This window comes from Cervus elaphus, chromosome 7 (genome assembly GCF_910594005.1).
Source record: "Cervus elaphus chromosome 7, mCerEla1.1, whole genome shotgun sequence".
NCBI lineage: Eukaryota > Metazoa > Chordata > Mammalia > Artiodactyla > Cervidae > Cervus > Cervus elaphus.
In genome coordinates, this window is record NC_057821.1 from 25,016,058 (window position 1) to 25,028,004 (window position 11,947).

The 11,947-nt window shown below is 41.4% G+C and overlaps 1 protein-coding gene across 1 annotated transcript; it reads left to right on the top strand.

The window, feature by feature from the left end:
* The first annotated feature begins 7,461 nt into the window (after nucleotides 1-7,461).
* On the top strand, nucleotides 7,462-11,006 carry IL17A (interleukin 17A). The gene is made up of 3 exons (XM_043908745.1): nucleotides 7,462-7,542; nucleotides 8,696-8,892; nucleotides 10,226-11,006. The coding sequence occupies exons 1-3, from the start codon at nucleotides 7,516-7,518 to the stop codon at nucleotides 10,461-10,463; spliced, it is 462 nt and encodes a 153-aa protein (XP_043764680.1). The 5' UTR covers nucleotides 7,462-7,515; the 3' UTR covers nucleotides 10,464-11,006.
* The last annotated feature ends 941 nt before the right edge of the window (nucleotides 11,007-11,947 follow it).

The following is an 11,947-nucleotide window of genomic DNA, read 5'->3' on the forward strand; positions in this document are numbered from 1 at the left end:
TGATATCTCATTACGGCAATGTCTGTTGCCAGAACATGTCAAACAGGAGCCCCTTATAAGCCCCAAATGAAAATTTTATTTCAAAAGATAATGATAAGAAAAACTCCATCTGGTCTAAGGAATTAGCTAGTTTCTTCCTTGCTAATAATGAGAACTATGTCACTAAATGTATCTACACCTTTTTCTTTGGCTGCCAGAAAGCTCAGAGACAAATGTAAACTCAATGGACTAAGACTTTGGGTTTTCTTTCCCCTAATCTTGACTTTGACTCTCTCTTTGCTGGGCCTGATTCATATTTTTTATGTACTTTATTATCTGAATTTTTGTTATAAATCATCTCAAGTCCTTCTAAGGATTTTGGAATAAACAAACATAGCATCACTATGTATTGATTTTATTATATTTCCAGTCTTCGGAGAAACCACCTCACCAGAGAATCCTCTATGCTGTCTAAAAAGAAAAACCAATTCGCAATTTGTTCCGGGTCTGCATGTAGAATCTTGCATTTAAATACATTCTGCGGTTGTCTCTAAATCATATTAACTTCAAAATTGCTGCAAAGAAAATAAAACTGATAAGCTGATGCCCCAACCTCGGCGTGCGGTTTGGTTTGCTTGTTTAATTTTAGACCTTACTTTTCAGTGACATCAGCTCAGACTTGAAACTTCAGTCATTTGCTGACCTTAATTCTCAAGGTATCAGATGAAGTCAGCATTACCAAAGGGAAGCCCACCCATAAAAAGAAAATTTGCATGTGCCTGCTAACGTATTGGGATAGAATTCTAAATGCTTTGGTTTGAAAAGAAATGGAAAGTTTTCTGACCCACTTTAAATCAGTGTTTCAGTAAAATGCTAGTGAAAAACCTACCTAAGGAAGAGGCTTGGTTTCCATGAGGTTAGTAGTAATTATTACTCAAAGGAGAAACTGACATGCTTATCTGGTGAGCTGGGTTGTGGATGTTCATGTAGACACTGGGGAAACACTGATGGATTGCGGTTGTTTTAAGATGACGTGATGTGATATGTCTTCCTTCTTGTATGGCTTGGTTTCCTCACATCTTCCAACTATCATCTCAATGCTTTCAGGCCAGGAAAGATGTGTAAGAGCAAATCTCATTTTACCCAAATGATGAAGGCATGGTGCACTTCTGGGGAGTCACAGGGACAGAATACCTGTCAATCAAATCCCTCAGGTGGCTAAAGTCACAGCTGATCAACATTCTTTTGACTACATAGAATGAATTTGTTAAAATATCGTATATCAAGGCATGTATGTGGAATCTAGAAAGATGGTACAGATGAAACTACTTGCGGGGCAAGAATAGAGATGCAGATGTAGAGAACAAATATGTGGACACAGGATGGGGTGGTGGGGATGAATCAGGAGATTGGGATTGAAATATATACACTACCATGTGTAAAATAGATAGCTAGAGGGAAACTCCCGTAGAACACAGGGAGCTCAGCTCAGCGCTCTGTGGTGACCCTAGGTAGAGGGGATCGGTGGGGATATGGGAAGGAGGTCCATGAGAGAGGGGATATATGTATACACATAGCTGATTCACTTCATTGTATAGCAGAAACTAACACAACATTATAAAGCAACTATATCCCAATGGAAAAAAAGAAAAAGACGTACAAACATTTTTGTTATCTGACTCCATCAGATAAAAATAGTCTGGTCTGGGCTAGATCTAGGCTCTTGCAACACAAAAAATGAATAGCAAAAATAAAATAAAATAAAATTTCAAAAAACGAATAGCAGAAGAAAGATAATTAGTCACTCACAGGAGCTGTTTACAGCGTATCTTCATCAACAACCCTGCAAGAGTTAGAATGACCAGTGGTGAAAAAAACAGAATCCAGATGTTGGAAAAGGATTCTGCCTCTCACCTCTCAGCCCTCACCAGCCCATTAACAATGATTCATTTAGAGCTTCTCTCTATTAATCTCTCCTTCAATTTATCATGTCACATAAGGGGGGAAATTCCTCCACCAGTGATTCCAGGGGAAGTCTATGACCTACCCCTGCAGAATTCCCTCCCACTGGTTCATCATTCCGGATGGCCCTCAGAAACACAGCCATAGTGAATGCCTAACAGCTTTGCTCTGGAGAGGAACAATGATACTATCAGGCTGATACTAAGATTGATCTTTCTTATTTAAAAAAACCATGGTGATTTCACATGTAGTAAGTTGTGATCCTTTAAACACAACAGCTTTAACCACAGAGCTGAGCCTCTGGTACATAACACTACTAATACTTCAAAATTAGATGATCTAGATCCTGAACAACCGGATCTAAATCTGAATCTCAGCTAAATCCCAACTGTACTGATTCCCCAAGGCCCTCCAGATGACTCTGCTGCAAACATTCCCTTCCCTCAAAACCATGTCTTCCTATTAAGTATCTGATGTTGCTTCTTGTATCCTGGCCCATTTTCAAAATCTTAGCGCCCAAATTCAAAACCCAAAAAGATTCTTGGCAGCTACTCATTATCCTCTCTATAGTAAATCAAAATCAAGAGAAAAGGAGGCTTACTGGTGATGTGAACACCATAAGACAACATGACACCCATTTCTTTGAGTAGCCATTGTCTTTAAGGTATAATATACAAAAATCATTAATGATGGCACAGGGCCTCCTCTTCTACTCAGACTATTGCTAATTTTATTTTAAAAGGCTCTAGAGTAGAAATAAAAAAGACAATAGTGATTATCTCCATGGTAACCCACCACCTAAGCAAGAAATTATTTATTTATTTATTTAATTTTTAATGACAGTCTTAATTTAAGGAATGTATATTCTTCTATCTCCCATGTTATTCTCTGCTATAAGTAGAAGGGAATGCTGTTTGATAATGTAACACAGTCAAGGAGCTTTGAAGATCATTTCCCTAAATCAAGAAGCCCAGAGACACTTTACTAGGACCATCCCTTCCAAAGCATGCTTGGCTCCCAGGAAGCCAGCCTCCCAACCTCCACCTGCTCCTCCTCCCCACACCTTACCCAGATCTCAACAGCCAGGTTGCAGTTCCTAGTTACTTGTGGGTACCTGTTCCCCAGCCCTCCAAGAAGCAAGACTGATAAATCTGAGGAAAATCACTAAGCAAAGTCATCACCCCTAATTTACTGCCCCATTTGTTCTCCCACTATTTTCTTTCTCTAAAAATTCAGACAATCAAAGATTACCTGGGGCAAAAACTAATTTCATCAAAAGGGAAACTGAGCCTCAAGGACATGAAGTACCCAAAAGGATGCGTAGTTAATGGCAGAGCGACAGCAAAAACCAAAGTGCTCTCTCATTGGGTGTTCTGGTGGTTTAGTCGCTAAGTCGTGTCCGACTCCTATGATCCCATGGACTGTAGCCTGCCAGGATCCTCTGTCTATGGGATTCTCCAGGCAAGAATACTGAAGTGGGTTGCCATTTCCTTCTCCAGAGGATCAGGATCTTCCCAACCCAAGAATCGAACCTAGGTCTCCTGCATTGCAGGCAGACTCTTTACCGACTGAGCTATGAATTTCCAGTCCAGCATTTCTTCTGTCTCAGCAGGCTGGGGTATAAACCTGAACGAGCTGTCTCTGTAGACAACTACCCTCCCCATTCTGCACACCATCTTTCTACCTCTGACTCTTTCTCCAGCTCAAGTGCGCATCTGAGAAGTCCATGCTGCTCAAGACTGGGCACAGCCAGCTCCGATCACCACCTCAAAATGATCATTTTTACACTTTTGTGAAAACTCACTTTACTTCCCATCCTTATGTTAAAGCAAGGGTTGGTACTGCAAAGGATGGCACACAGGGTATATTTCATTGGCACAGGAGGCAGACACAGACAGGACAACTAGAATCAGCTTGTCCCCTTTGGCCAACAAACACATTCACCTTGACCTCATCCCTACCAGACAGCAGAAGCAAGAAATCTTCCATTTAAGGATGGTCCAAAACAGATCACAACTTTACCACACTGCTTTCAAAATGATCAGGATGGAAAGTCAAAGTGTTAGCTTAGGTCAGGGGGATGCAATTGGGTCCCAAAAGGAATAGTCAAGATTCCAAACTACCCAAACATTCTTCATATTGTAATTCAGTCAAAATATTGATCACTTCCTATTTCCCAGATACTATGTACAGTGATACAAAGCCTAATAATATCTGTCTAGCAGGAAAATCAGATACGCAAACAAATGACAGGTGATACACTAGAAATATTCATGGACAGCTGTGTGCCTGAGAGGAAACCAGCAATACAGAAGCAATCTGTGAAGACCTAAGTTGCATAAAGCCCCACATGAGGTACCATAGAAGTTACAAAGATAAATAACACGCTGGCTTTGAAGGATGACAGTAAAATCTAAATTGGAAATAAACTTATGTCTTAAACGTACTCTTCCCAGCCAAATAAAATACAGTACAAAATGAAGCAAGGACTTCCCTGGTTTTCTCATGGTTAAGACTCTGCATTCTCACTGCAGAAGGCCCAGGTTCAATCCCTGGTTGGGGAACAAAGATCCCACAGCCATGCAATTGTGGCCAAAAGAATAAATAAGCAAGTTACTGTAGAGATAGGTAAAATGTCATGTTGTGGGAGCTGCTCATTCCAGCTATAGTGATCAGGAGGGAACTCCAGACCCAAAAGACACATTTGAACTGGATCTGGAAGGACAAGGAGAATTCTGATATAAACTGAGGATGAGAAAGGGCATTTCAGATACAGTACCTAACGAAAAACGTGCAGGCATTACAGTTCTCCCATGACTTAAGATGGTATTACAGGGAATTCTCTGCTGATCCAGTGGTTAGGACTCCACACTTTCACTGAATAGAGCATGGGTTCAAGCCCTGCTTGGGGTACTAAGATCCCGCAAACTGAGAGGTGTGACCAAAAAGAAAAAAAAAGATGGGGTTACATCCTGATAAATTGAAAACATCTTGATGTGAATGTGTTTAATACACCTTAACCCACCAAGCATCATGGCTTAGCCTTGCCTAATTTAAGCGTGTCCAGAACACTTACTTTAGCCTACAGTTAGGCAAAATCACCTAACACAAAGTTCATTTTATAATAAAGTATTCAATATCCCATGTAATTGACTAAATAATGTGCTAAAAGTGAAAAATACAATGGTTGTCTGGGTACAGACAGTGGTAAGTGTATCAGTGGTTCACCCTCGTGATTGCATGGCTGTCTGGGAGCTGCCACTGCCCAGCACCACAAGAGAGGACAGTACCACATATCACCAGCCTGGGAAAAGATCAACATTCAAAATCTGAAGTACAGCTTCTAGTGAACACATATCACTTTTGCACATTGCAAAGCTGAAAAAATTGTAAGTCGAACTATAATTCAGGGACCATCTGTAGGAGAATACTCAGGAACTCCTGAGTCCAAGTCATGGAGTGTGGTGGAGGGTGAAACTGTAAAGTTTGCAGATGTTCAATACTAAGTCAAACATTTGAAAAGACCCTGATGCTTGGAAAGATTGAAGGCAGGAGGAGAAGGGGACAACAGAGGATGAGATAGTTGGATGGCATCACTGACTCAATGGACATGAGTCTGAGCAAGCTCTGGGAGTTGATGATGGACAGGGAGGCCTGGCGTGCTGTGGTCCATGGGGTCACATAGAGTTGGACACGACTGAGTGACTGAACTGAACTGAAGGGGTTTGCATTTTGTTCTGTACACAACCAACTGAGACAAGACACAATCAGAGCCATACTTTGAAGATCATTATTGCAGGAATGTCAAAGGTGGGTGGAAGGCAGCAATTGGGAGGAGCAAATGTGGCTATTAAAACAGTTCAAGTACACAAATGAGCCCATCTATGGAAAAGAAACAGACTCACAGACGTAGAGAACAGACATATGACTGCCAAGGTGGTGGTGGGGAGGGCAAGAAATGGAGTTGGGGTTAGCAAATGCAAGCCATTGTATGTAGGATGGATAAACACCAAGGTTCTACTGTATAGTACAGGGAACTATATTCAACATCCTGTAATAAACCATAATGGAAAAGAATATAAAGAGAGTGTATATATGTATAACTGAATCACTTTGCTTTACAGCAGAAATTAAAACAGCCTTGTAAATCAACTATACTCCAGTTTAGAAAAAACAACGCAAGTGGGTGAGAGTCTGAGTTAGAGGAGTGACAGTAGGTTTGGGAATAGGAAATAGATGTGAGAGACACAGCAGCTGCTAAGGTGGCTACCTGATCACATGTGGAGGAGGGACGGGGAGCTCACAATGACTCCATGTCTTCGAGGGTAGGTGGTGAGGTCAACACCAGAATCAAGGAAATCAGGGCAAGCTGCATCCCACTTCCTCTTCCCACTGTAGCTGCTTCGTCGACCAAGGTCATCCATCTACCATTACCCCTGAGATTCATCTGTTCATGGCCTTCCTCGCTGATTGGTCAGGGTCTGTCTAGCCAGGAAAACACCCCACTGCAAAGAAGGGGCAGAGAGAGGGAGACATGTCCCCAGCCACATCTACATCCCTCATTTTAACATCCTTGGGATAGACTTCAATGTTCCCTAGGAGGAGCCATTCTCAAGGACCTGAAATCAAAGTTCACCTTACCTAGAGAGTGGAGAGAAAAGGAAGGAGGAACAATTTCCTTCTCTTTTTCCTTCTTATCCCCCCATCTCTCCCCTCCTTTCTCGTTGTTATCATTGTCTGCTCTTCGCTGCCCTTCCCTTCTCTACCCTCACCGCCTTCCTGCACTCTCTACCTCCACTTTCAATTCCCCTCTTCGTCTGACTATGTTTCCTCATTCCTTCTTCCTCCTGAGGAAGTTGCTTGGTGACATGCAGTGTTAGACATGTCTTTGATAGCAAATCTCATGTCTCTGAAATCTAGTTATTTGTTCCTCTGGCAGAGTAGACACTGAACAAAGCAGGCGTTAAATCAGTGAAATAATATATCCTGCCATCACGAAATTATGTATTGATCTTTTGTTGGTTTGTTGATATGGCAAGACCTTGAGTAGTTTCTGGAATGATGCCCACCACAACTGGCTAGGAAATCTGGTGGGGAAAGGCACTATAGAATGGGAAATCAAGGCATATGGCAGAAGAAGACTGTCAGAAGTTTGAATATGATGCCAAACTTTTATTTCCCTATGAGCTGGTAAAAGAGAGGACATCTTTTATGGCAGCTTCATGCTTGCCCATAAATAAATAATTTCTCTGTCTCTGCTCAGCTCCTGACAAGTCATAGTTCCTTGAGGAATGAAGAGAGGACATGGTCATTAGAAAAATGGATTTCTGTTCTTCCCATTATCCTTCAGAAGCAGATTATTACCCATCACGAAGGGGTGGTTTTTCTTTGACCTCATTTTGGGATGGAACGTTTAACCAAAATGGTGTCACCCCTAAACTCACTCCGACACGCCAACGCAAGTGACCACAGAAGGAGCAAAACCCTATAAAAAGAGAGAAGATAGCACTACACTTTGTCCATCTCACAACGAGCACAAGCTCATCCATCTACAGTGAACTGGGAGGAACTACCATGGCTTCTCTGAGAACTTCATCTATGGTGAGTCCTGCACTAATGTGTGATGCTCTTCTTGATTTGAACCAGATCAATTTCTGGACTGCGGGCATGAAATTCTGGATTCTAACTATGGAAATCCAAGAATACAGTCTATATAGGAAGGGAAATGAAACCCTTGATAGATATTTGTCATTATTTAGCATTTTCAAGAACTGGTGCGTATCAGTTTGAAAGATGAGGTGAAAACTGAAAGATAGCTATACTGGGGCTAAACCACACAAGAAGCATCACGTGACATTGTGCTGTAAGAGAGAATGCTTATTGAAAATCTGTTTCTCTGGGTACAAGGGATTTAATAGAATTCTTCCACAGTGTTTTTCTTTAATTCAAAATAAGATGGGTCACTATCCTTGAAGATTTAATGTTTTGGTAGTGACTCTTCTCTCCATTATTGTATTATTACACTATAGTCTTGGTACACTAATCCTGTTTTCTTAGGTATGTTTCCCAGCTTTTCCAAATTTACATATATTGATTCTGTAGTCAAACTGGGTTTCAAAAAAGATGCTTTAACAATATTTTACAAACAGAGACCATTTATTCTAACCTAAAGTCATACATGCGTCTTTTTTGAAACCCAGTTTGATTATAGAATCAATATATGTAAATTTAGAAAAACTGGGAACTATACTTAAGAAAATATAAGGGGGGTTGAGTTTGGGCTTGGATGTTTGCCAGTGGTACCAACAGAATTTCTAACTGATTCTATGTGGATTTTCTACAGCCCTTTATTTCTAAGGTGTACATTCCCTTATTTCGCAAAATGTAAGGGGAGAGATCAGTGGTGTAGGAGGGCATTTTTCCTAGAAAATCAAGGTCATTACCCTTCCAAAGACCTGAGAGTGATGCATATACTGATATATTGATGACTTGCCATTTTCACTAAAATTTCTGTCAGCCAATGAATAATGTGGTTTTTCTACATTAAAAAAAAAATGTTCAAGACTGGTAGAAATGCCATGGTCTTAATATCACTTTGGTCATCTCACCAGCTTTTCACTTAACATATTTGAAAATTTAGTGTAGATTATCCTGGACCATAGAATGTTCTCTACTATCAGCAATTCAATCATCGCCACAGTGTGTTAACAAAAACCATGTAGTACTAACCCAATCGACCTCTCTCTCCATCCAGTCACTGCTACTGCTTCTGAGTCTGGTGGCTCTTGTGAAGGCAGGAGTCATCATCCCACAGAGTCCAGGCTGCCCACCTACTGAGGACAAGAACTTCCCACAACATGTGAGGGTCAACCTAAACATCGTTAACCGGAACACGAACTCCAGAAGGCCCACTGATTACCACAAGCGCTCCACCTCACCTTGGACTCTCCAGTACGTAAGCACCCCAGATAAAACCTCTGCATTCTTCTACATCAGAAGAACGCATCAGACTGACAGTTAAATCACCTGAGGGGAGTGATATTACTCATTCAGAATCTCCTGTCAAACCTGGAAGAGCCTTTGTGCAAACCAGTGATTCTCCAGCTTTCTTTTTATAGATTTCTTCCATAGACCACAGCTCTCCCCAGACCATCCTTAACACCTAGCCTACTAGTTCTTGATGTCCCCAGAATCCACCCAAATGAATGGTGGTCATCATTCTGATATTTATGACACCCCAAGTCTAGTGTTTATTTATCCAAAAAAGAAACAGACATTTAGCATGGGAGATTAGTACTGGAATTCTCTTTCCCAGGGCTACCAGCAAATACCCTGGTAAAGTTTGTTGATAACAACAATTAATTAACTAGGATTTTTGCGCTTTTTTTGGTTGTATTAGCACTGGGAAAAATAGCTTGAATCCCAGTAGAAGAAGTGTTCCCTTGGGTGTTTCACCCCTTTTGGACTTAGTCTTGAATTACATCCCCAATAGACTGACGTTCGCTGTGTCTTTAATACATCTAGTGGTGGTGGTGATGGTTTAGTTGCTAAGTCATGTCTGACTCTTGCGACCCCATGGACTGTAGCCCGCCAGGCTCCCCTTTAGACCCTATGATGGGTCAAATACAAAATGTATTTTGATAATTTGATTTCAGGCAAATGACCTCAGTCATGTGGAGCCTACAGATTCACCTGTCTATAGGGTCTTTTCTTCTTACTTCTGCTTACCAAGAATAGTTCAAATAAATTAAACTAAGTCCAGTCATTCTCTCAGCCAGAGGAGAGGGAGAAGGCAAAGTTAGAGGGGCTTCAGATTTTGTTTCCAGCCCTTCCTGTCACCCGAGGGCTTTGTTCCATCAATGTGTTGTCAGATAAACTTGGATGCCTTTCTTGTTTCAAAGACAGACTTCAGTAAGTCAGATCAACAGCTATCTTGTTTCTAGATGACTCTTTTACTTTTTTTCATCTATCAAATGTACCCTAAAAAAATATCCTTTATGACAGACTTAAATCCTTGCTGTAGTTTCAGTCTGTCTTCTTTTGTTTATTCTTCAAAGAACCTGGGAAAAGTTGCTCGTTGTTTCTTTTTCCTATAACATTTCATGGGCTTCCAAATCCAAGCTTTTCCCAAACGGCTTCTTTTCCAGACCAACAGCACTTAGAGAATTTGCAATGCCCATCGTTTGTCCCCCTGTGAATTTGCCTCCCTTTGCATACTCCTGTTTGATTTCCTTACTGCCCTACCAGGAATTCACTTTCTTCCTGTCTTTTGTCGCCCCTGCAGCCGCAATGAGGACCCTGAGAGGTACCCCTCTGTGATCTGGGAGGCCAAGTGCAGCCACTCAGGCTGTATCAATGCTGAAGGGAAGGTGGACCATCACATGAACTCTGTCACCATCCAGCAAGAGATCCTGGTCCTACGGAGGGAGCCTCGGCACTGCCCTTACTCCTTCCGGCTGGAGAAGATGCTGGTGGCGGTGGGCTGCACCTGTGTCACCCCCATCGTCCGCCACGTGGCTTAAGAGCTTTCTGCCTGACCCCTACTCCCCAGATTAGTTAGGCTTTCTGGGGTGTAGACCCAGCCCCATTTCTGACCAAAACCATTTATGTATTTAATAAGTCCTGAAATAACTTTGGGGCGTAAGATTCCACTTTGATGTATTACATGCTTTATTTTCTATTCTTTTAAGACAAGTTTCCAGATTTGTGAATATTATTATTTAAAAGGTAAAACCTATATTTATATGAGCTATTTATGGATCTATTTATGTTTCATAAGTCTTTAGAAAAAAGGTGAAATATATGAGTATCTGTTTTGCCTAGGGAAATCCTAGATAGGATTAAATAGCAGTTGAAAATTTCTGAGCTTGTACTACATATGGCTATAGAATTTTCTCTTCCTTATCTCTTTGTAATACATGACACAGCTGAAAAGAGACTAAATCTAGTTTCATATTTATTAACTTAATTTTGTAAATTATTGAGACATTACAAGACAGACAGCAAGACTAACTGCTCTGTTAAACTGTTGTCATAAAAACTATTTGTAATAATAAAGTTTGGGAAGAAAATTTGCTTCTTTATTCTTTTCTCATTAAAATGTTTTCAGAGAGGCCAGAATACTGGAGTGGGTATCTGTTCCCTTCTCCAGGGGATCTTCCCAACTCGGGGATGAAACCAGGTCTCCCACATTCCAGACATGTTCTTTACCAGCTGAGCCACAAGGGAAACCCAAGAAAACTGGAGTGGGTAGCCTATCCATTCTCTAAGGGATCTTCCTGACCCAGGAATCAAACCAGGGTTTACCTGCATTGCAGGCAGATTCTTTACCAGCTGAGCTACCAAGGAAGCCCTTCAGAGAGGTCAGCCCTTTCCTATTTGGAAGGGTATGCAAATTTATCAATAGAACAAAACAAAGCATGCCTTTGAGTAGCAATACCCTCCACCTGCCCCAATTGCAGATTCTCAATTTTACTCTTTTCAAAACAATAGAGGGATTTCCCTAGCCGTTCAGTGGCTAAGACTCTGTGCTCCCAATGCAGGGGGCCCAGGTTCAATCCCTGGTCAGGGAACTAGATCCCACGTGCTGCAACTAAAGATCCCACATTCTGCAACTAAGACCTGGAGCAGCCAAATAAATATTTTTTTAAAAAAAGACAATAGAGTATGGAGACCCTCATACTATTATCCAGTGCTACGGACACATGCACTCACGAATAAATTAAGCAAATAAAAACAATGGCCCTGGGAAAATGACATATCATTGCTAAAAAAACGTACAGGAGGGAAAAAAAAGATCCTCCCCAAAACAGGACCTGAGGTTTGGCAGGAAGGAGGAAGTTCTGGGAGAAAACATTGTTTTTAGGCTAGAATGGCCTGTGTCTCCCCAAGCTCTGGCTGCTTTTGAAGATTAATGTCAACCAGAGATCTAGAAAAGAACATTTCTCTCTTCTCAGGCCATACCCCTAGGACAGCCCCTCCAGCCCTCGGCCTCTAATTCAGGGCA